The sequence below is a fragment of the Lepisosteus platostomus genome, chromosome 6, assembly GCF_059453375.1.
Source record: "Lepisosteus platostomus isolate fLepPlt1 chromosome 6, fLepPlt1.hap1, whole genome shotgun sequence".
Classification (NCBI taxonomy): Eukaryota; Metazoa; Chordata; class Actinopteri; order Semionotiformes; family Lepisosteidae; genus Lepisosteus; species Lepisosteus platostomus.
This window is the reverse complement of record NC_142616.1, coordinates 33,382,011-33,406,795: the sequence shown is the minus strand read 5'-3', so window position 1 is coordinate 33,406,795 and position 24,785 is coordinate 33,382,011. Positions and strand designations below refer to the sequence as shown.

The 24,785-nt window shown below is 41.0% G+C and overlaps 2 protein-coding genes and 3 non-coding genes across 7 annotated transcripts; 4 read left to right on the top strand and 1 right to left on the bottom strand.

The window, feature by feature from the left end:
* Nucleotides 1-12: 12 nt before the first annotated feature.
* Nucleotides 13-21,594, top strand: eif3a (eukaryotic translation initiation factor 3 subunit A). 3 transcript variants are annotated; one of them, XM_088635481.1, is made up of 23 exons: nucleotides 13-198; nucleotides 2,148-2,338; nucleotides 3,536-3,672; nucleotides 4,633-4,796; nucleotides 5,244-5,443; nucleotides 6,327-6,535; nucleotides 7,609-7,780; nucleotides 9,376-9,480; nucleotides 9,798-9,896; nucleotides 10,698-10,814; nucleotides 11,360-11,545; nucleotides 13,410-13,757; nucleotides 14,537-14,641; nucleotides 15,208-15,321; nucleotides 15,600-15,722; nucleotides 15,859-16,012; nucleotides 16,269-16,450; nucleotides 16,631-16,725; nucleotides 17,035-18,095; nucleotides 19,414-19,467; nucleotides 19,629-19,773; nucleotides 19,987-20,165; nucleotides 20,764-21,594. In XM_088635481.1, the coding sequence occupies exons 1-23, from the start codon at nucleotides 150-152 to the stop codon at nucleotides 20,964-20,966; spliced, it is 4,392 nt and encodes a 1,463-aa protein (XP_088491607.1). In that variant the 5' UTR covers nucleotides 13-149; the 3' UTR covers nucleotides 20,967-21,594. The 3 variants fall into 3 exon arrangements, with proteins under 3 accessions (XP_088491607.1, XP_088491606.1, XP_088491608.1); XM_088635480.1 differs by having other exon boundaries at nucleotides 17,032-18,095; XM_088635482.1 differs by lacking the exon at nucleotides 19,414-19,467 and having other exon boundaries at nucleotides 14-198; nucleotides 17,032-18,095.
* Nucleotides 10,088-10,217, top strand: LOC148661568 (small nucleolar RNA SNORA19). The gene has a single exon (XR_015939924.1). It is a non-coding gene; the product is annotated as a small nucleolar RNA SNORA19 (small nucleolar RNA).
* Nucleotides 14,143-14,274, top strand: LOC148661567 (small nucleolar RNA SNORA19). The gene has a single exon (XR_015939925.1). It is a non-coding gene; the product is annotated as a small nucleolar RNA SNORA19 (small nucleolar RNA).
* Nucleotides 14,894-15,020, top strand: LOC148661566 (small nucleolar RNA SNORA19). Its single transcript, XR_015939926.1, has one exon. It is a non-coding gene; the product is annotated as a small nucleolar RNA SNORA19 (small nucleolar RNA).
* A 2,575-nt stretch (nucleotides 21,595-24,169) lies between the features above and the next one.
* On the bottom strand, nucleotides 24,170-24,673 carry LOC148661564 (nanos homolog 1-like). The gene has a single exon (XM_088633777.1). The coding sequence runs from the start codon at nucleotides 24,671-24,673 to the stop codon at nucleotides 24,170-24,172; it is 504 nt and encodes a 167-aa protein (XP_088489903.1).
* Between the last annotated feature and the right edge of the window lie 112 nt (nucleotides 24,674-24,785).

Sequence of the window (24,785 nt, the reverse complement as noted above, 5' to 3'; positions counted from 1 at the left end):
GTGGGCCACGTGATCCCAGCAGTCCTTTCTGAGGAGCCTGACTGAGCGGGTCTGTAGCCGGACGGCGCGTATGGACGGGTTTAGAAGGGTTTTTATAAATGTTATACCCTTTTCGTCGTAAAATTCATTCCGTAACCAACTGAACAAACATGCCGGCGTATTTTCAGCGCCCCGAAAATGCCCTTAAGAGGGCGAATGGTGAGTTCGGGGAAGGGTCCAAGCCTGCAGGGTGGTGTGGGTAGCGGCGTGGGGGAAGCCATGTTGAAGATGAACTGCTCATTTAAAACAGGCCATCTGGGGTAACTGTAGGCCCATCGCAGTTTTAAGTTAAAAAGAGCAAACGTGAAGCATCTGCGTAACTTTTTTTAAATTAATTTCTTGAATGGTCCCACGAATAATCCTTGTTGTGGATTACCGATTATTATTAAACGTGGCATAAAATCGCTGCGGCAGAATATTTGGTTAACGGGCCGAGAGTCTTTAATTGTTGCGTGGTTAAGGAAATCCGGGCTTCGTTAGGTTTTTGATCGGCCGATTGCAAAATTATGATACACAGTGGGTCAGCATATGTTCAGCCAGCATATTACATCCTTGGCCCACGCCGACAAATGGAATAATTAATCTTTTAAAGTGAAACCGTTTAACAGGGGGCCTCCTCTTACTGTAGATGAGACGTTATTTATATTTTATAATCTAGCTTGCAGCCTGACTGCTGCGGTTTGTAAAGCCCCTTTCTAACGTGCCAAACAATAGAAAATGGAAGTAAGCAACGTGCTGGTGTTCAGTCGCAATCATGACACCACAGTTCACTCCTCGTTTCGCGTGTGTGTGTGACGTGAGTAGGCATATTCCGCCATCTGCTGATCATGGAGGCGGCTCTTCTCGCATGTTCGTGCAACATCATTTTAGTTGTGCAATCTTTTAGCCAGTTGCAACCCATAAGTCCACCATTGACAATTGAGTACTGCTCAATTGCCTGATATTGGCATTAGTTTTAACATAACATCACTTTATTAACCCTTTAAAATTCCTTGCATTAGGAATTATCTTTTCGCATACCCCAGCTTGCTCTCCATGAGACACACAGATACACAGATAGGGTCAGAGCGCAGGGTCAGCCATTGCACGGTGCCCCTGGAGCAGTTGGGGTTAAGGGCCTTGCTTAGGAGCCCAATGGAGTAGGATTCCTCTGCCGGCTGCGGGATTTGAACCGGCAACCTTCTAGCCACAGGCCCAGATCCTTGGCCACAGAGCCACCGCTCCGCCCCCCCCCCCCCCCCCCCCCAAAAAAAGCTTTTCTCCGTGGGTTTGAACCCAGGTCTGCACTGACTGCACATCAGTCTGGGGATTTGAACCCGGACATTCCCCGCCCGCAGCCCAGCACACTACACGACGAGCCACAAATTATTAACATGTGATTCTGTTATCCCCTGTTGGTCTTTTTATATCTGGTCCAAGTTGTCAGCTGCCACGCAATGCTTACTTCCAGTCGCTGTTTAATGCGCCTGTTTGTTGCCGTGATGAATTAAAAACATCACGCTGTAGTAAAGCAGACGTACATGGGTGCTCATTGTTTCTGATCCTATCAATTTATCTTCCGTGTAGTAGTAAAACAGGTGTAAAGTTTAACAAGCACTTTTTGCATGTGTTAGTTCTTGTACTTCCACGCCTACCTGATACTGCTAAACCAAACCTGTATTGTGGGTTTGCAGATCTGGGTCTTGTACGAATCAGGTTACTAAATTGCTCCTGAACATTTGGCTCATACATTTAGAGAAAATAGGCTTTAAATAGCCCCGTGTTGTCGGCTACATTTTATTTCTGTCAGCGAAATATGCGACCTGTTTCAGTAAAATATATCAGATGTATTTCCAGGGTTGATTTTGTAATAAAGAAATTAGATGTTTTCTTTTATTATTGTATCATTCTTTTATCTACAGTGTAGTTTGTGTGATAGAAAATAGGGATTATATTGTATAAATGTCGCTCTAAAATTTTGTTAGTGTAGTTCTTGCATTTAACAAACATGTTTATTTCCTCACTGCTGAATCATTTAGAAAAAGGTAGTTTTCATGGATTTACCTTCTAAGCTGAAGTAGTTCAAGTAGGTCGCTGTGTTTAATTTTTTAAAAATGTTTAATTTTTAGAGTTTCTTGAAGTGGGGAAGAAGCAGCCTGCTCTGGATGTTCTTTATGACGTGATCAAGAGCAAGAAACATCGAACATGGCAGAAGATCCACGAGCCCATCATGCTCAAGTACCTGGAGCTCTGTGTGGACCTCCGCAAGAGCCACCTGGCTAAAGAGGGCCTGTACCAGTACAAGAACATCTGCCAGCAGGTGCGCGTTTAGAGAGCGATTGTGTTGGATGTCAAATGTAGGACACACACACACACACATGTATATATATGTATGTATGTTTCTTCTACGTTTTATATAAATGTATTGTAAAATAGCATTTTATGCCAGTAGCTATATCACCCTGCAACTCACAACTGGCAGCCCATTGAAGCTCAGCAGGTGTGAGGCTGGTCAGTACCTGGATGGGTGACCTCCTGGGAAAGCTAAGGTTGCTGCTGGAAGAGGTGTTAGTGGGGCCAGTAGGGGGTGCTCACCCCCTTTGTGGGTCCTAATGCCTCAATATAGTGATGGGGACACTATACTGTAAAAAAAAGCCATCCTTTGGGTGAGATGTAAAAAACCAAGGCTCTCTTTGGTCATTTAAAAATCCCAGGGTGTTTCTCAAAAATAGTAGGGTTGTTACCCTGGTGTCTTGGCCAAATCTCCCCCTGGCTTTTACCAGTCATGGCCTCCTAATAATCTCCATCTATGAACTGGTTTCATCACTCTGTTCTCCTCCCCACTGACAGCTGATGTGTGTCATGGCTGCCGTGGCATCATCCAGATGGTGCTAAACATTGGTGGTGGAGGGGAGTCCCTATTACCTGTTAAGCACTTTAAGTGGAGTGTCCAGAAAATAGATGTATATTTGTAAGGATTCATATGTTTCTCTTTTATGATAACTGGTGTCATGTCAGTTGTCCAAATAAAAAAAAAGAGCATTTCTATTTTCCTGTTGTAGAAATGTGTAATGTGACATAGGAGTGGTAGGCTAGTGCAGTGTTTACCATTGCTGCCTCGCAGTGCTGGGGCCCTGGCTTCAGTTCCTGGGCTTCTGTCTGTGTGGAGCTTGCATGTTCTCCCCGTGGCTTTCTTCAAAGTGCTCCACTGTCCAAAGACATAAACAGATGTTAATTAAAATTGATTTACAAATTAGGGCTGGAATGTGTGTGTACACATTGTGTGCCCTGCGATCGACTGGTATCCCGTCTAGGGTGTATCCCTGCTTGCACACAGTGCTTGCCAGGATGGCCTGCCAGCTACTGTGACCCTGAACTGAATATGAGGTTATTTTGATGATGTGATGTACTGTGGTGTTAAGATTTTCAGACATGAAATACTGAGTTGTGAGCTTAGTCCTGGATATTTGTTGGTGACTGGGTTATGCTTTATGCTTATCTGGGGGCTTTGTTACAGGTGAACATCAAGTCCCTGGAGGATGTGGTCAGGGCTTACCTCAAGCTGGCTGAAGAGAAAACCGAAACTGCCAAGGAGGAGTCCCAGCAGATGGTGCTTGACATTGAGGACCTTGATAACATCCAGACTCCTGAGAGGTAAACTGCTCTGACCGTCCATGCAGAGACGGTAGCTCAGTATTCATAGCTTGGGTAGAAAAGTGAGAAGCAAAATCTAGATGTTTTTGGAATACATTTGGAATGTATGAGGGCAAGGGAGGTGAAGGATCAAATAAGAGAATAAATGCCTTTTGATTTTTGAGCATATTCAATATACTGTATGTGTTTGTCATGGTTTTTACGTACTATGATTTGAAGTTGTGTGTGTACATTAGATTGAGTATATCTTTCTGCAATTCTAATAATAATAATTGTTTACACTTATATAGCGCTTTTCTAGACACTCCACTCAAAGCGCTTTACAGGTAATGGGGACTACCCTCCCCTCCCCTGGCCATAGTGCACCAGAACGCTCACCACACATCAGCTATCAGTGGGGAGGAGAGCAGAGTAATGTAGCCAATTCATAGATGGGGCTTATTAGGAGGCCATGATTGGTAAGGGCCAGTGGGAAATTTGGCCAGGACGCCGGGGTTACACCCCTACTCTTTTTCGAGAAACGCCCTGGGATTTTTAATGACCATAGAGAGTCAGGACCTCGGTTTTATGTCTCATCTGAGGGACGGCGCCTGTTTACAGTATAGTGTCCCTGTCACTATACTGGGGCATTAGGACCCGCATGGACTGCAGGGTGAGCGCCCCCTGCTGGCCCCACTAACACCTCTTCCAGCAGCAACCTTAGTTTTTCCCAGGAGGTCTCTCATCCAGGTACTGACCAGGCTCACACCTGCTTAGCTTCAGTGGGTTGCCAGTTGTGAGTGGATTTTCTAGCACTGCCCTTCATTACAGAAACTCAGGTGTGTGGTTAAAACAATGAGATTTTAAAATTGCTTCAATTGCTGGAAAGTTTTTGGTATATAGTGTGTAGCTCTGAAAATTAAGTGTAAAACCTGCAATTTAACTGGTCCAGATCTAACTGGAGTGTGTTTCTTGTTGCAGTGTGCTGCTGAGTGCTGTCAGTGGAGAGGATACACAGGATCGTACAGACCGCCTATTGCTGACTCCCTGGGTGAAATTCCTCTGGGAGTCTTACAGGCAGTGTCTGGATCTTCTGCGCAACAATTCCAAGGTGGAGCGCTTGTACCATGACATTGCTCAACAAGGTGAAAAGCACTGTTTTTATTCACTCTACTCAACAGTCAAGAACAGACTTTTTTCTCCCCTCATTTCACTTTGATTTAATAAAATGACTGCTTGTTTTAGGATTTAGCATTGTCAGGTAGTTTCCTTTTTATGCCTTGATTGGGATAGGCAAGTTTAGCTCCATCTGATTGAAATGCCGCACTATCCTGTGACCTGTGGGCCACCTACATGTGTGCTCAGACTTGTGGGCCACCTTAACAAAACAACAAACTGTGGAATGTATTATCACATATTGTTTTTTCCCCTCTTTAAAAGAAAAATGAAAGCAAGTGTTAAGTGTTCACAAGTGCTTGATTTAATATGCTAAGATTGGACTTGTTTTAAATTAAGAGAAATTTAACTGCTGTGAAGATCTGCAAAACCTGATTATGGTATTTTTATGCATTTCTATATTGTGTTTTAAACAGCCTTCAAGTTCTGCTTGCAATACACCCGCAAAGCTGAGTTCCGGAAACTGTGTGACAACCTGCGAATGCATCTGGGACAGATCCAGCGTCACCACAACCAGAGCACAGCCATCAACCTCAACAATCCTGAGAGCCAGTCCATGCACCTGGAGACGAGGCTGGTGCAGCTGGACAGCGCCATTAGCATGGAGCTCTGGCAGGTCGGCCCAGTAAAGTACTAGTATTGCCAGGCGCCCTGTAGTCCTTTTGGTAACTCGTTCTAAGAATGATTTAGATATCTGAGTATCTTTTTTTGATTGAGGTTGTTTTGATTATTTTTTAGTTTTGCTTAATCACTAATAAAGTGCTGTAGATTTCCTAAATCCTCTGTAAATAAACATCAGGCAATTGTCAAAATTTGACATTTTCTCAATATGACTGAGAAAAACTGATAGTGAAATAGTATATTGCACCCTTTCTCTTTTTCAGTGGCATTTTCATTAAAGCACTACTTGCTGCTGATAAGCTGAACTGCATGGAAGATTTCATAAGCTTTGTATTTTTGGTTAGCTTCCACAGCTAATCGGATTTTTGGCTCGTTTTTAGCACATATATATGTTAACAAATATTCCCTATAAGTTTGCTAAGAATATAGTGAAATTATACTTATAGAATACGATAGTGCAGATTTATTTTCTTTCAAAATACTTTATTCTGTGGGCACTTAATCATACTTTTGATGATACTGCTAAAGGGTACTTAATTCTGTTTTTGTGCATCTTTGCTAACAATGCTTATAAAACATAAGTTTACATTTCGGTCTTCATTGTAGCTACTTTAAAACAGCTAACTTTTTTGATTATGCTGTATAGCTGAGTGTTTATACTAACAATTAGGACAGCAGTGCTAATGTAGGTCAAATTAATATTCATTTGTATAGTCAGTTACTTTAGTAAACGACTAGTACAATTCCTGATGCTTTTTTACTGCTTTCAGACTGAGCTGAGTATACATAAATTTAAACAAAGAAACTAGAGATTATTTTATGTAATGTGTTGGTTTAGTGTTTTTGAGGCCAAAGCTCATTTTATTTAATTTTTCTAGGAAGCATTCAAGGCAGTTGAAGACATTCATGGCCTGTTTGCACTGTCTAAGAAACCGCCCAAACCCCAGCTGATGGCCAACTATTATAATAAAGTTTCGACTGTGTTTTGGAAGTCTGGTAATGCCCTGTTCCATGCCTGTACACTGCACCGGCTGTACCATCTCTCCAGGGAAATGAGGAAGAACCTTACCCAGGAGGAAATGCAGAGGTCAGCACACAGAAATGTTTCTGCCTATGCTAAATATGATCCTGAAGGGAAGGTGGCACTAGTTCACGGTTATTTCTTGTTTGCCTTTTGTATTGAAAGCTTTGGTGAATGTTGCATTATATTGGGCATGAAAGTATCCTTAGCATCAAAAGAAAGTTCTCAGCTATAATCGCAACATATTCAGTTATCAGGAAAATCACAGTTCTTTGGTAGCAGGTGCACCAAATTTTATTGAACAGGCAAAAATTCATTAGTGATTAACACTTTTCAGCATTGTGATGTGAAAGTCACAGAAGCAGTACTAGCTGTGCCTTCTTTGCACTAGAATGCAGGTGCTTCTGTACAGTTCTGTGCCATGCCCTTCTTCTGTATGTTGGTTCACTGGTCTCTGTGGCTTGATGCCATATGTTGGTCCAATTTATTCCCTAAAAGTTCAATGGCGCTCAGGTATGACAAGTAGTTAATCGACTGAATAACCCACATTTACGTCTTACAAGAAAGCTGTTGAACAAATAGCAGGGAAAATGAAATCCAATTATTTATTCAGTATACCGCTGTGTAGTGAGATTTCATTCCATCACTGCAAGTGGGGTTCTGTAGCAATCAGACACTCCTTTGGAGACCACCATTTTAGATGAGATTTTGAGACTTGATCTCCAATCTCCTTGCTTATATTTGGCAGACTGGCTGTATTTTTGTTTTTCAAGTTGAAAATTGTTGTGCAGTAGTGCACAGTCCTAATCCAGCCTTCACCATACTGGACAACATGAAATTATGTATTGTTTTAGAAGCACAAAGCACTTCCTGGGATGGTAATTTGTTTTACTGTTGTATCAAAATATTAGGTTCAATATATATTGACATTAAAACACTATGAAGTAAATGTAGGGTTGTTGAGTTCTGAATAAACCTGTTTTTAAATGAGTGTGCTCGGACTGTATTAGACTGCTTATAAATAGAATAGTACATGATTATAATGTCATACTTTGGTAACAGTTTTGGATCTGATCAGCTTTTACGTTGTCAGAAAACTACAGCACATCTTTAACTTATTGTGTCTCATTGTTTAACAGGATGTCCACCCGGGTGCTTCTTGCAACTCTGTCTATTCCCATCACCCCAGAACGTACTGATATTGCTCGTCTTTTGGACATGGATGGCATTATTGTGGACAAACACAGGCGTCTGGCTACTCTTCTAGGCCTGCAGGCTCCACCTACTCGTCAAGGCCTCATCAATGACATGGTGAGTCCGAGGTCTCTTTCTAAGATACTACTTTATCATTCAAACTCGGTTTGTAAAAGCTTTGAATTAGTTAATGATTGACAATGAAGATAAAACACTAATTTATAGTAGAATTTACAGTGTTTTCATCCGTTTTGCTTTAAGTACAAAAGGAAGATAATAACCAGGAGAAAGTTAGGACCCAACACTAGTGCTTCAAACCTTTTTTTCCCCAAAAGGCTTGATTTGAGTTCATAGAATTACATTGACTGGTAAATTGCTGTAATTTCAAAGTTAGGAATAACAATGTTATTCCAAAGTACAGTACTTCAAAAATTGTATTACTTTAGCAGCCTTGGTGCTTTTAAAACATCTTAAAAATGTTCTTGTAGCATTATTTTTTCAGTTTAAGTAGTAGTCCTGTGTAGATGCAAGCAGTCCTACCCAAGGTGAAGGAGGAATAAAATGTCAATGTTATTTTTAAGATTTTAGGCATTTTGTTTCAAGATAATCTGATATCTGTATTTTGTGGTGCAAGGTAATCTTTCAGCTGTATGTGTGTGTAGGAACAAATGATGGTAAGGACAATACTGGACACAGGGTTGGATTGGTAAATGTGAAGGATAAGCTACTTTATATATAATACTATCTTCTTGAACCTTGAGTTTCTGAAGTTTCTTGTTCACATGAATTACGATTCACCCAAACTGTGTTCATAAAACTAATATAAATATTGAAAACACTAATGGAGGCTTTTGAGAAAACATTTTGTAGCTCTTGGTGAACAATAGATTTTTTGGACAATATAGACCGCTTTTGATATCTAATTTACTAAACATAGATCCTGTTGAGGAGGGACTGATAATTTTATCAGCGCTTCAAAGGGAATACAAATGTTAATGAATAATTGATAGGAATACATCTCTCATGACCTCAAATGTGGTCTCTTTCAATTACATCTAGAATGCACATGCTGAGCTGTCCTGCTCCCAGTGCCTTTGGGATCCGTGGTGTTCCTGATTGGCCAGATAAATAGCTCAGCTTGATTAGCACTGTTGCACTTGAGATCCATTGCTTGGAGTCACCTTCAAGCAGTTGTCTAATGGGGGTGACTTCTGTTTTTTTGGGAGCTATGTTCTTCCTTGCTTACATTCAATAATTTAACATTGAAAACATTATTGTATGTTTCTTTTCTCCCAAAAATAATTTTAAAAACCTTTCAGTACCATACTGTAAAGTATTTCTTGTATGTTTTGGGACAATTTCAAAGAGACTTTCAGGTTTTTAGGCAGAATGTTGTTTATTTATTCTTTTACAGTGTTGTGCATGTTGAATTCTTGTTTTTTGAGCTGTTAAATTCTGGTAATTATTTTCAAATTATTATGGTAAACAGTTTTATTGTTTTCATTTTTAAAAATGTAAAAAATGCTATGGATAGTCCATCTTTTAGGTATAGGGACCTTTTGAACTCCCATGTCTGAATTTAAATTTGACTTAAAGTGAATGTGACCCAAAACTATCGATGTGTGTACTTCATGCTATTCTTTTCCTTTGGTAGCTTCAGTGCCAGTTGAGTCGGTAGTATTTTGCATTACTTGTGCTAACTTTAATTTCAGGTGAGATTCAACCTGCTGCAGTATGTTGTACCAGATGTTAAGGAACTATATAATTGGCTGGAGGTGGATTTTCACCCTCTGAAACTCTGTGGCAGAGTAACCAAGGTAATTTTGAAATGGGTTGCATAATTTGCAACTTAAATCACTTCTCATTGTAATTAGTTGATTTTATGTAACTTCTAACTAAATACATCCCAAATCTACATCTCCAAGGGGTGACATCTTATAGACATAAGTATTGCCACCAAAATAGATGTTACAACAATGAAAGAGAAAGTTATTTGATGACTTTTATAAAGGATTAATATCTGGAATTGTCTCCAGTGGCAATATATTCATTTTTAATATAATGACAGTGTTCTGACTAATTGCTGTAGGCAAGTTACCTAAAATCCTTGTACCTTTTGTGTTTTGTTGGGCAGCTTTTGAACTGGGTGAGAGACCAAGCTGAGAAAGAGCCTGACCTCCAGCATTACGTTCCTCATTTGCAGAACAACACCATTCTCAGGCTGCTTCAGCAGGTCTCTTTTCTTTTTGGCTTTGATCTTTTCGAAGGCACTTCAGCAAATCAATGCAAGCAAGGACTAATTAAACATTAAGCATCTGTATATGTTTCTGTACCCTTTTGTAAATAAGTCTTTGCAACATAATTACATGCTTTAAATGCAGTCAGTCATTTCAAAGGACATTCAGGATCAGATTTTTTTTTCCATTGCACATTTCATTGTCCATCTTTTTTTTCTTTGAGAGGTGGGATATTTCTGATGTGCTATAGAAATTGTGGAGGCAAATTAGCAGTGTGGCTGCACAGTGCCAATGCTGCCAGTCTCCTTCAGACAGCTCCTCATTGGAAGGCGGGGTTGGTGTATAGTACAGGTGTAGTTAGCTTATGTGTTCTATAAAGATATGCTACCTGTGGTATTCTCTTTAAAAAACACATTATAAACGCTTAAAATGTGGACTACTTGGCATGTGTACTAGAGTTTCCAGTCTACTTCTTGACAGTGCTTTTTACCTTGAATCTTAATTAGCAGATTTATGCAAAGCCTGATTATTGTAGAATTCCCTAAAAGTGCTTTGGAAAGCTGCAGGTTGGGTTGACCTTTCTGTGAGGAATAATTTCATATATAAGTTTGATTTTTTGTATTTGTCATTCATTTTAATTTTACTTTTGTGATATCAAAGTTACCATTTCCTATATATACACTGTTTATACAGTCTTTTTACGAATCTTACTGTCCTGATAATAAGGAGGGCTACTTTCTTATGGAAATTTAGAATTTAAATATGCTTTCATATAACATAGCCTATTTTTTTTGTAGGTGGCCCAGATCTACCAGAGCATTGAGTTCAGCCGGCTGGCTTCACTTGTTCCCTTTGTGGATGCCTTTCAGTTGGAGCGCTCCATTGTTGATGCCGCCAGACATTGTGACCTGCAGGCAAGTAAACATCGTCAGAAATTCCTCAACTCCATGTACATGTGCAGAAAACTGCTTTACTGTCTAAATTTACCTAGGATTAAAACATTTTAAAAAGCTTAAGTCCTAGTTTGCTGTGTACTGCATTGAGACTGTGAATGCTGATTACTGAAACAGCTTTGACAAATGAAAATTACACAAAAAGATGGTAATAGTTCTGGGGGTGATGATGATTCTGAAAATTGAGTTTAGTCATGTTCCATTGACTCATACGACTAGTGTAACAGTCTTTTTTTTTAATTGGTGGCTTTCATGGTCTGCGTTTTGGATGTTCAGAAATTGGGAACTTCACCCCCAACAAAACTTAGAACGTCAAGTAGTTAAGTATTTTGATATGAAGCTGATTATTAACAAAATAGGTACTTAAAGGCAAGTATGTAAATTATAGGTTTGGGTGTAGAGAGACTGAGTATCTTTTCTTTTTTTGTCAGAACCATTGTTTTACTTCCTGAATATTAAGCAAAAGTTTAAGTTTCTGAAGTGTTGTGCTTTTTTTTTTTAAATAGGTGCGGATCGATCACACATCTCGTACCCTCAGCTTTGGGTCTGACTTGAACTACTCCACCAAGGAGGACTCTCCTGTGGGTCCTTTCTTGCAGAACATGCCCTCCGAGCAAATCAGAAACCAGCTTACAGCCATGTCCTCTGCCCTGGCCAAGGCCATTGATATCGTCAAGCCTCCATCCATTCTGGTAAATATAGGAGCTTGGATGTCATCAAATCAGTTTAGCATAGTTACTTTTTGTGTTGTAGTACCTGTGGTGCTCTGGTGAGAGACTTTCATTTCAAGCACTAATGCACAACATTACCTGACTGAACTGTTAAATGTGTTAATGATGCACATGGGCTAAAAAAACAAAGCTTAGACCATCTCTGTGAAATAGATATCTATTTGTCCTGATCACTAATGTGCCAGAAAATGCAGGCAGATAAATGAGGGTATGAAGTGTGCTGTGCACATCTGTTTGCAGTGTAGAAGGTTTGTGCAATTGGAATTACGTATTGTAAAGCCTGTTTATGAAAGCTACTTTTCTGACAAAAAAAGCAGAACTGAAATTGTGCCGTCTTGGAATCCAGCAGCTCTATGAATACAATTTAAAATTTGTATTGGAAGTGAAGTCAGGCATTCTAAAAGAACTCAGTGTGTGTATCTAAGGTCTCTTATTAACCTGTAAGAATCTGTCATTTCTTTAAAAGGTTTAAACCTTACTTATTTGTATCATGCCTTATGCAATGGAACTAGCATAATGCATTGGGGCAATTGACAAAAATAGGAAATGCCAAGGTAAAATCACTTAATAGGGCTTTAGGCCATCACATGTGGCCAGTATGGCTTTTATGCATAATGTACTAGTCATAGATTCTGCCAACATCTGCAGTTCTGCCGTAGGAATGTGGCACCATTTTTTTACGACAAAGTCAATCAATTCTCACTCAGTTGATGGGTGTAGGAAACAATCTCAGGCATTCATCAGACATTGTCATCCTGGGAGACACTGGCAGAAAAGAAATGGTGCAACATGGGTAGAAGATACCACTCAGTACCATTCGTTAGAGATTAACACTGACCTTGCATTCTCAGGGTATATGTTCACCCAAACCATGCCAGGAACAAGTGCCCACAACGTTATGGAACCACCAGATCCCTTCATTGTTGGGACCATGCTCTCGGGGAGATCTTTAGAGTTCTTTAGGTTGGTTCCACACATGTACCCTTCTGTTTGTCAATATGGTGAAGCAACATTCATCTTACCATAGAACATTACTCCACAACTTGGTAGATCCAGCACTTTGCATGGGCCCCAAGATAACATTTGCAGTCAGTTGGTGAAACTTGCCTATTTTGCTTTTTTGCCCTGCAGTTTGATTTAATGTATGGGTATGACAATCCGGGAGTATGTTGCTTTTGTCCACTGTTGCCCTTTGCTTGCTGCTGTTTTCTTTGGAGTTCGATATTGAGAACACCTTAGACCCCGTTATTCAAGAAACATCAATAAGTTGAGCTGTCTTAGTAACTGAAACCCCTGCTAAATGCACCCCAACAATTATCCCCCTTCTAAATTCACTGAAGTCTATACTTGAATTGATAATTATAGGCAGCCCGGTCTGTCCAGCATGCTGGGATGTTATTTGCTTAATTAACTTGTGAGCCACACCTGTGTAGAAGACTTTGCTTTCAGTAAGCATGGTATCCCTCAATTACCTTGGTGTTTCTATTTTTTGTCAGCTACGTGTATGCATGTCGTGAGGCCTATTGAAAGCTGAGGTATTTTTGTGAACATAGGACGGACTTCTTTAAATGTTAAGAGTATCAGATCCTTTTACCACCATCTTGTAGGATTTTAACCCAAAATTATGCGGTACAGGTTGTAGATGAAGATTTTCAGTGTAACATGAGAAGGATTATTTTGAGCTTTAGTTTCACAGTCACCTAAATCACAGTGGATCTCTTCTCATGACGTGTAGGTTGATCATTTAACATTTTCTCGTCTATGATGCTTTGGGGCGAGTGGTTTTTCGACCTCCCTTGTGCTGATTTGTTCTTCCCCACTGCAGCAAGAGCGGGAGGAGCAGAACCAGCAGGCGATCGCAGCTTACCTGAAGAACGCCCGCAAGGAGCACCAGCGCATTTTGGCCCGTCGGCAAACAATTGAGGAGCGCAAAGAGCGCCTCGAGAGCCTGAACATCCAGCGGGAGAAGGAGGAGCTGGAGCAGCGCGAGGCGGAGCTGCAGAAGGTGCGCAAGGCCGAGGAGGAGCGCCTTCGCCAAGAGGCCAAAGAGCGAGAGAAGGAACGGATCATGCAGGAGCACCAGGAAATCAAGATCAAGACTTTGAGGGAGCGCCTGGAGCAGATCAAGAAGACTGAGCTGGGGGCCAAAGCCTTTAAAGACATTGACATTGAGGTAAATGACAGAAGGGATGCAAGAAAAATCTAAGCTATGTTTTGTAATCAGAACTCAGATTTGCGAATGGCCGTATAAATATTGGTTGTGTGCTCTGTGGTAAATACATCTGTGACGAAAGATCACAGTTCAAGAATTTTTCTAAGAAAGCAGTTTTTTTAATTCCTGAGATTTTCCTAATTTTAAGCTATATTTGAATGTTTTATTTGATGTCAGCGATTTCAGACTCTAAATTTGAGTTTCCATCACGCTCCAGCACTTTTCTGCTACAGGATGAGTGATGGCATAAAATCATTTTACTTTGTACACTGTCTCTTTCAGAACATAATTAAAAACTAAGGCCTCAGTACATGTATGATGAGAGATGTCTGTTTTTCTTTGTGACAAGCACATTTCATTGTCCTGCTCTCTGACCTTGTGAGAGATGAGATATTTCTGATGTGCTAGATAAATCCTGGTGGTAAATTAGCAGGCTGGCTATGCTGTGCCAGAGCCTGCCAGTCCCCTTCAGACAGTTCACATTGCAGTCAAAAACAGACTTAAGGTGGTGATGATGTTCATAAATCTTAATTTAACTTATTTTAGGAGTTGTTTCAAGCTGTGTTCCTTTATATTCTCACACATGTGATATTTGTGTCATGACTGACATTTTCTAAATGTTATGCGGTAGCAAAATTCACTACCTAGTTTTCAGTAAGTAATTTTTTGGATCCGTCTCTAGATAAAGCAGTTAATTCCTGGAAGCATGGTTAGGTTAAAATGTCTTCCTTTGTGATCAGGACCTTGAGGAGCTGGACACAGACTTCATCATGGCCAAGCAAGTGGAGCAGCTGGAGAAGGAGAAGAAAGAGCTCCACGAGCGCCTGAAGAACCAGGAGAAGAAGGTGAAACCAGAACCACTTTTTTCTTATAGGTTATGACCTAAAGGAGTTGTCTGGATTCTTTTCTGAAAGTAAAGACTGATTTGTATGATGTTTAGTGCTTGGGTACTACGCTTGGGTAATACAGTTAAGTGTCTAAGGATTTTACAAAGAGTGTTCAAATGTATGGATCAATTTATTATCTGTAATAATGATACAAATGTTGATAAAATGTTGAAGATTAAATGTGAATTTAGCATTTATTGCAGTGGTATTAAGCACATTTCACTATCTTGCTCTTCATTTGAGAGTTGAGATATGTCTGATGTGCAAGATTAAGTCTGAAGGTAAATTAACAGCATGTCTGTCGAGTGTCACTGCTGTCAGTCCCCTTCAGACAATTTGTTTGTTTGCTGTTAATTGCTTAATTTCTTTTATCTTGGATTTTGTTATGAGGACCACAGATGAGTGAGACCTGTGTCGAATCTGTTTGACAGATTATGGATTGCATTCATTTAGAAAGTGCCTTTCAGGAACTGATATTTCAATACTTCAAAGTTGTGTAATTCTTACGTTTTTTTTTTAACTAGATTGACTACTTTGAAAGAGCCAAACGTCTGGAAGAAATTCCCCTGATTAAAAAGGCTTATGAAGAGCAGCGAATTAAAGACATGGAGCTGTGGGAACTACAGGAGGAAGAAAGAGTAAGAAAATATTCTTTAAAGTAGTTGATTACAAATGTTTTTCCTAAAGCTTCCAATTTTATGTAGTGTAAACAATAATAAATGTAGTAAGGAAGCTAGAAAATTTAGTTGAAGTCTTAGTCTGAAGCTGTATTCTTTGAGCATTTGTCATTAAGATTTACGTGCATTTGAATTTCCAGAATTTGAGTTTTGTTTTAGTATTCTGAGTTTTTAAAAGTTTCTCCCGTTTTTAGTATTTGTCTTCAAAAACAGAGCTAACTAAGGCCTGTTATTTGTAGATTAACAACATGAAAGTGGAGAGAGAAAAGGCATTAGAACACAAGCAGAGAATGTCCCGAATGATGGAAGACCAGGAGTACTTTGTCTCCAAGATCACTGCTGCGCGCCGTTCAGTGTATGAGGTATGCACGAAACTACACCTTGGCTAACCTTGAGAAGATTTTGGAGTAGCCGTTGAATTAAAATGTGTTTAGTGGTGCTTGGGTTTGAAAAACAACTGATGAGCATAAATGTAACAAATTCTAATCTTCATTTCAGGAAAAACTGAAACAGTTTCAGGAGCGACTGGTGGAAGAGAGGAAGAAGCGCCTGGAGGAGCGCAAAAAGCAACGTAAAGAGGACAGACGAAATACCTACTACCGGGAGAAGGAAGAGGAGGCCCAGCGCATCCATGAGGAGCAACTTAAAAAGGGTGAGACTTGGAGACGGAGAAAGTGCAAAGAAAGGGTAGGATGCGACGGACACGCCATTTTTGAGTAATGGATCTGAAGTGCAGATTTTCGCAGAGCAGTAGAACCCTATTTAACTTTGCGGTATGAAAGCGGTGAAGTTACGCAGCGAAAGGCCTGCATGGATGTGTTGTTGCATTCACTTTAAAGGCTGCTTGAGCAGCATAACTCAACATAGTGCAGCGGAGAACTGTCGGTGATCCTGCTGTTCCTGGGCAGAGCGTGAGGAACAAGAGCGGATCGAGAGGGAGCAACGAGAGGAGGAAGAGAGGGAGTACCAGGAGCGTCTGCGGAAACTGGAGGAGCAGGAGAGGAAGCAGCGCGCCAGGCAGCAGGAGATTGAGGAGCGCGAACGGCGTAAAGAGGAGGAGAGGAGAATGCCTGAGGAAAAAGGCATGAAGGTACTGACCGGGCACATTTAGGTCATTTGGGAATGAGAGCTTGCTTCATCAAATTTTTTGAAAAAAGCACACAGCAACATGCTAGCAAGAGTGGAAAGATTGAAACTTGCTAAAAGAAAAGAATTGTTAGGGTTACACAGATTTTCCCCCTAAATGTTGAGGTTGAATTTGTTCTATCAGGATTCTTCCCAGCGCTGGGCTGATAAAGAAGAAGGAGGATGGAGGAAACGCATTGAGGGTGGTGAATCCGATTGGCGACGCCCTGTTCCAGACCGGTGTGTAAAAACCTTAAATCATATCCGATAATGTGAGATGAAGTGTAGCATGTGCCTTTTCATTAGTTCAGTTTTAATTCAGGTTAACGTAATTGCAGTCCAGCCATCTTGAGATGTATCTCAGAAAGATTAAATTGGTCCTGATGGGTTGGTAATGAAGTCTCCATTCACTCAGACATCGTGTCCTTCCAGAACTGAAATTACAAAACATGTATTTATATGTGGTAATGTACTAGACTCTTTGGCAAGCATTTTATGGAAATGGTTCGTGTTCTAATGGTAATAAATAAGTGCTGTTTTCTACAGCAGTGATGATGATAAGCCTGCATTCCGTCGTGAGGAAGAGCGGGAACCACCTTTCAGAAGGGGAGGAGATGACAGAGGCCCACGCAGGGGTATATCTGACGACCGAGTGCCAAGGAGGGGCTTTGATGACGACTGGGCCCCGAAAAGAGGGGTGGATGACGACCGGGCCCCGAAAAGAGGGGTGGATGACGACTGGGGGCCAAAAAGAGGGGTGGATGAGGACCGGGTCCCGAAAAGAGGGGTGGATGAGGACCGGGTCCCGAAAAGAGGGGTGGATGACGACTGGGGGCCAAAGAGAGGGGTGGATGAGGACCGGGTCCCGAAAAGAGGGGTGGATGAGGACCGGGTCCCGAAAAGAGGGGTGGATGAGGACCGGGTCCCGAAAAGAGGGATGGATGAGGACCGGGTCCCGAAAAGAGGGATGGATGAGGACCGGGTCCCGAAAAGAGGGGTGGATGACGACTGGGGGCCAAAGAGAGGCGTGGATGAGGACCGGGTCCCGAAAAGAGGGGTGGATGAGGACCGGGTCCCGAAAAGAGGGGTGGATGAGGACCGGGTCCCAAAAAGAGAGGTGGATGAGGACCGGGTCCCGAAAAGAGGGGTGGATGACGACTGGGGCCCAAAGAGGGGGGTGGATGAGGACCGGGGCCCAAAGAGGGGGGTGGATGAGGACCGGGGCCCAAAGAGGGGGGTGGATGAGGACCGGGGCCCGAAAAGAGGGGTGGATGACGACTGGGGGCCAAAGAGAGGCGTGGATGAGGACCGGGGTCCGAAAAAAGGGTTGGATGAGGACCGGGGCCCGAAAAGAGGGGTGGATGATGACTGGGGCCCGAAAAGAGGCGTGGATGAGGACAGAGGGCCCCGAAGAGGGATGGATGATGACAGGGGACCCCGAAGAGGATTTGACGAAGACCGAGGCCCTAGACGGGGGTTGGATGAAGACAGGGGTCCCAGGAGAGGTGCTGATGAGGACTGGGCTCCCCGGCGAGGTGGTGACGATGAAAGAGGGCCCAGAAGAGGAATGGATGATGACCCTAAACCTTGGAAACCTCTGGGTAGACCAGGTATGGAAAGCATTTCTCTTACCTTCAGGATTACCTGGGGTGTAGAAAGCAGAAAAAAAGGCTTAATCAAAAATAGTTTAGCTTTTTACTTCCATGTGTAAATTCTATTTTGACTTTTCTCATTGCAGCTACAAGTTATTTTATGTACTAAAAACTGAAATGTCTGTGAACGTTTTGAGAGATGGGTTCGGTTTATATAATACCAAGATAGGCAGTTTTTTTCTCCCCCACAAGAAGTTCAGAATGATTTTGGTTAACTAGATGCACTCATACCCCGGTATAAGAACATTCGGTATTCAAATTGTTGCTAATTCTAACATGAAGAATTTGTACCTTGTAATTTGTTATAAGAATGAAATTTCACTTATCTGAATTTTGAAGTTCAAAAGTGACCAATTTTGGCTGCGAACCTTCTGTGAACATTTGAATTTAGCGCCACCACACCGCTTTGTTTCTGCGCGAGTGTAAGACATGGGGGTAAAGGACGCTATGTGGCTGCAGTCTTTTCTTTACGATCACACCGAAAGCTTGTGCTCTCATTTTCCGTGTTTTTTTGTGTTCTTAGAGTTGTAGTCAACAGTAGGCACATTGTTCTAGCTGATCGCTTGGATAGAAATCTATTAAGAAAGAATGAAAAATGTAGATATGATATTATTTCACTGCTATAGTTGGCTTATTTGAGTAGAACTGCGTTGTTCACTAAACTTGCTATAATCTGTCTGTATGGTATTGTATGTTTAGGGTGGAATTTTCCCCACAAGAAATAATGGAATCTTTATTTTTGATTTACAATCTTCCGCCTTCTAACAGAATTTCAGAAATACATTTTTCGGTTACGGTGGTATGAGTGTATATTGTCAAAACAATTTTTTTATATGTGGCGAAGTTTGAGGATCTACAGAGAAATTAATTTTGTTTCGAAAATTAGAACTAGTTTTATTTCAAAGACTTAAATGTATAGTAAAAAGCTTGAATATAGAGCACCTTCAGAAGTAAATACAAACCCAAGTGAATCTGACATTAAAGCTGGTAATTATATTGTACTTACACCTTTCAACTATATCAGATACCAAACGCTGTTAAATTTGTTTTCATTTTTTGTTGCAGTCGTATCTATTGACCCCAATATTTTTATAAAAATGAATGTTTGATAGATCCTTAACTAAAACTAGATTTTTCCATATTTGAATAGATTTATTAATAGATATAATAGCTATATTATTCATTTTTCAATCATTAAATTGACGATGGATACCTTAATCCTTATTTTCTATCAGACCTAATTTTTAATAGTGTATTTTGTATCATTTCTATGAAGATGCGCGAGAGAAGCAAGATCTGTGTCTTGCTGTTGGCGATGGACCGGCAGTGGGTAAATCCCCTTTTCTGTTCATCCGGTTCACTGCATATTAGAAATGTCCTGTTCTAGAGGTCTGAGTGAGTGGTTAAGGTTTGGTTTCATTTATATAGACTCCTCATTATTCAGTCAAATTCCAAAAGCTCGTTACATGATAAACTTTTGGTTTCACGCAGGTGGATGGAGGGAAAGAGAGAAGGCCCGGGAGGAAAGCTGGGGTCCCCCACGTGACATGGCGGGTTGTGACGATGGTGAAGAGCGCGACAGAGATGACAGGGATGATGCAGACAGCGAGCGCTTTAGAGATCGTCGTCCTCCAAGGTCTGCTGTAATGTACACGATTCTGTTGCATTTTCATTCCAGTTTAGAAATGAAAACAATGTGAGGAATGTTGGTAATGCTTATAATGCCCGTGGTCTGGCTGTTTTACACAGCTGGTGCTCCGCCACATGTTTGAAAGCCTGTCCTGAGACCTGTGATGGTGTAAAGCGTGATGCGTGGTTTCTCAAGCGAAGAACTGGGGCTGTGTTGCAGGGAGGAGAGCGGCTGGAGGCGGGGAGGTGGGGAGGAGCAGAGCTGGAGGGACTCAACTCGTCGGGACGACTGGGACCGCGGGGAGCGCGACAGACGCGATGATCGTGACCGCCGGGACTTGAGAGAGCGGAGGGATGACCGAGACCGTCGCGGCCCACCCAGAGGAGAGCGTGAAGAAGGCAAGGCTGTACCACTTTTTAACATAAGCCAAGCTCTGGGAGCACATGGAGGTGCTTAGAATTTAATCAGCCCGATTTATGATGCGTCACAAGCTTTAGCAGCAACATCGGAAGGGTTCCTGTTTATAATTCAAATAAAAAAACTTAAAATAAAATGAGGCAAAAAACTGAAATGAAAAAATGGGCAAGGTTTCATAATGAGAAGTCTGTTCTTGTACATTTAGATTCTGAAACATGAGGGGTGCAGCACTTTTTCCTGTGGGCCAGTTCCAGGCAAAATAACCAGACAAAGGGCCACAAATTGGTGAACAACCAGATTCCCTGACCTTTGCAGTCCCACATACAATCTGCAAAGGCTACAGCAATATAGGCATATATCAAAATGAGTGTTTTGTTACATGAATGCGTCTGTTGACTGCAAGGGGGAAAAAAAGTAAAAATAAAACATGTATTGTAACCAGCTGCTGGGTATTGGGCTCCAATGAGGTGGTGACACCTGACTTCTGCGTGCATTTTAACATCAGCCAGTACTCTTCTCAGGGTAACTTGTTCACCTACTTGTTGGGCACAAGTCTGAAGTCTGCGTTTTGCCCCACAGGGGGCAGCTGGCGTCGTGCCGGGGAAGAGAAGAGAGATGAGCGCCGTGAAGAGAGGGACGTTCCTCGCAGGGCCCCACCTAGGGAGAGAGAGCGGGACCGTGATGGGGACAGAGGCACCTGGCGCTCAGAAAAAGACAAGGAGGTCCCACGCCGCACCAAGAACGAGATCGATGATGATGGCTGGACCACTGTCCGCCGCTGATCGCTTTTCCTCAGCTTTAGTGTGTCAGTGGGGTCTGAATCTGTCCTGCTTAATATATAATCATACACAGTTGTTTCAGGTGGTGTGCTGTCATAATCTTTTTAAACACAGTAAGTGACCTCTCATGATTCATGAAGCTAGTGATGTGAAGAGAAATACCGATGCAGAATATAACTTAGATTATGCTTACCTTCACAGAGTATCAATTTTGCGTATCTTTCCAAAACTTTGTATCTTGAAAAGCAACTTCTTTAAAACAATTGATGAAAATTAAAGGACTTCCTGTGCTTATTTGAGTGTCCAAGGTAAGATTTCTTCATATGTTCCACTGGGAAGTGTGAGGTTGTTCTAGGTAGTTTTAACCATCCATTCTATTCTATGCCTGTTAGGCAAAGTGATGTTACAGAAAAAATTATGTGCATTTCAAATCTGGATTACTGATGAAATATCTTGTTCTGTTACTGCTACTAAATTTATTAAGTGGCTGTAACATCAGTAAATGTGCACATGGAAAATTAAAATTCACTGGGTTTGGCTTGTTGGCCTTTTTGAAATGTCACACCTGTCATTGTATACATCTTAAAAAGCCTTACTTGATGAGTCAAATATTAAAGAGTTGATAAACATTTTCCTATGTCAGTGTGGTGGTTTGGACTTCAAGTGTAGCATAGCTGCTCTGAAAAAAAATTGGTTGCATGCTTTTGATCAAATCTGCCATTTCCTATAAATAAAGGTGATCAAAATTTCACTACAGTCTTCTGTTTCCTCTAAATTGAGGTAATCTTGTTAATTTTTTCAGAGGAATTTTCTGTACAGTAAGTGCATCCAAATGAGCTGTTTGAACTAAATTCTCTTTCCTTATTTGTAATCTTTATGATCTTACCCATTAGGTATACAGTTTTGTATTTGAATATACAGTTCATTTAAATCACAAAATTAAGATTATGCTATCCTGTTCTTCAGATTTTACAGCTGTGTGTATGAAACGTCTGGATTTCATGCCACCGTTGCCTCCACAAGCTTAAGTGCTGATGTTTAAGAAAAAATAAATTTACATGTTTACAGTTCTAGTGCATCTAAGTAACCACCACTGGATTAAGTGAGAAAGAAAACATTGGTTAAACTCTTCTTAAACTTTTAACTTTTAAAGTTCATTATTGCCAACAGGAAGTACAAATTCTGATGTTTGAATGAAGCCTTAGAAGTTAACTTGCACCAAGACCATGGCTGGATATGATTCCCATCCATTTAGCTACCTGCAGTCAACCCCAGGCAAATAGCCTCCTTCCAACATGTTCATGTTAAAATGTGTTTCAATTTGTAAAACACCATGTCCGATGAAAAGGATTTCTGTGACGCAGAGGAAAGGTAAAAACCGTAAATTGATCCACGATGGTCTTGCAAAACTATGTACTGTCTCATTTTATTGTTAGCCTGGGCCTCGCATATATATGAAAATGACCTTTTTAGGTTTGTTTGCCTTCAGGTTGTGTTTGTAACCTAAAAGCAGTTACAGAAATTTGCCAGCCTGGGAAAGCTCCTTTAAACAGGTCACCAACAGAAATGGAAAAGGTGCCTAATGAACCATTATATAAAAGTCACTAACTTACAGAAAAAAAAAAACAAGACAACCTGCATTATATAGAATTAGCAGTGAAGTCAATGATGAAGGTAAATCAGAATAGCTTTAATGGAATCAAAACCAAAGAGCGCTTGAACAATAAGCTGAGCATACCCCCAAAACTGCCAGTTGTATCCCGTAGCCTGTGAACTATATAGGAAGGGTATTTATGACTTGACTATGAATAACCGCACTATGCTTAGTGATTAATTCCAATGCCATACAGAAGAAAGCTGTAGAAACTGCCGCATGAATTGGTCCTTAGACAAAGATAAGTTTGATTTCCTTACGTGGAATAATGGAACGTTTTAGTTTGATCATATTTACCTTTCATAACCCAATAGCTTGAATCTATAATGTATCTACAACAGTAATACATTTATATACAAACAGTACAAAGCCCGATTTTGGCAGATTTCTGATTGACCTGCAATAGTTGTATATTTGGCCAATTAAGAACACAAAAAAGGCTTGCTAGGTAAGACATTCGTATAATTACGTTCGTTATTTAATGAATGTCCCACATAGAGATGTACACTTCTACCTTTTGCGACGTCCGTGCCTCAACTGCGGTATTTATAACTCGCATATGCTAAGGCTGTCAACAATCGCACGAAATGGAAGGTTACAGGTCTGCCGGCAATAAATGAAGATGGTATGGTCATTTTTAAGGTTGCCTTTAACGGGGGTTACATCTGTTCAAAAACTCAATTTTCAGAGACCAATATTATATTTCAGTAACGTGCTCGAGATAGCAATGTAAACTAATTTGTCCTGAATGTCGTTAGTTCGAAATACCGCCATCACATGAAGAAAACCGAGAAGGTACGCCTATTAGTGTCGTTATACAAAGCTAATTTGACCATTGCCACTTTAATCAGGAAGGTGGCGGTAGTGAGCTAGGTTAATCACAAAAACTCAATAAGGAACTTTTTAATCAATAAAGAAATTTATTTCACACAGTACATTTAGTTTAAATCAGAAATCCAATGCTGATATATTAGCATCTAATAAGCAGATTTATTCTACACATTAATAGCAAATAACAGATTAATAAGTCAACAGTACACTTAAAAAGTTAAACCTATGGAAAGCCGGCATAAAAGGTAATGGTTTTTGACTAAGGATTAAAACCAACAGCTGAGGTAGATATTTGCACTTATCTAAGCCCATTCACTCCAAATACAATACATTCGTTATGTTGGCAAACCTTGGCAATTTGAAGTAGAAATGCAAAATGTCTACTTAAATACGTACTTTTAGTTCATTAGACCGTCCTGAATCGAGATGTTAGGAACTTGGGGAACTCGAACTTGCACAGTTTGAGAAAAAGAAGCTCATTTCAGAACTGTGAATAAATCAAATGCATGTTAATGGTTATTTGAGATACAATGATCCAAGGCGTCGATTAGTTGTACTAATAGTGCTTCATTCGGTTAATACTGAGTTCAGAGTTAAACTGACAACTTTAATCCTACTCATTGTAGAAAAAAATATACATTAGTATCTGTGCCAGTCTTGGTTTTCAAACGCAACATCAAATGTAGCTGCTACAAAACACAGTTAATAACTAAAGGGGGATTTAGCGAATCTTCTTTGCTGCCAGGCATCTTGGTTTCAGTTGTTTCGCGGAACTGGCTTGGAGTTTGGAGAGAGGGCAGTATTTTATGGTATGCGCATTATCTCCATTGGCACCGCACAGGGGACAAGTGTACCTCCGTAAAACGGGGCAAAGGACTCTCCCGTCGGGCCCTTTTAAAATGTGCGTGCTGTAGCGGGAAATGCTTTCTTTATTATTCCTGCAAAAGACGCAGACTTGCATGTCCATTTTAGCCCTTTGTTTCGGAACTGCTTGTGGGTTCTGATGCCTGTTATCCACGATGCCCCACTGAAGAGCCCTCTCACGGTCGACGTACTCCGGGGAACTGTTGAAGAGGGCTGGACTTGACCTACCAGAGAAAGGTCTGAACTCCGCATACCTGTCCGCCAGAACAAGATCCTCGTGTGAGCAAAACCCAAAGTCATTCAAATCCATGGATTTTTCGAAGTAAGACCCTTTTGAAGTGAAGTCCACCTCTGCGCTCATCCTCAAGTCGTTTTTAGTATTGCTGGTCACCGCTTTGGTGCAGGTTATAAGAGTGGTCAGTCCCAGATAGTCATTCCACGAGTTAAAGGCATTCTCGTACGCGTTGCTTACA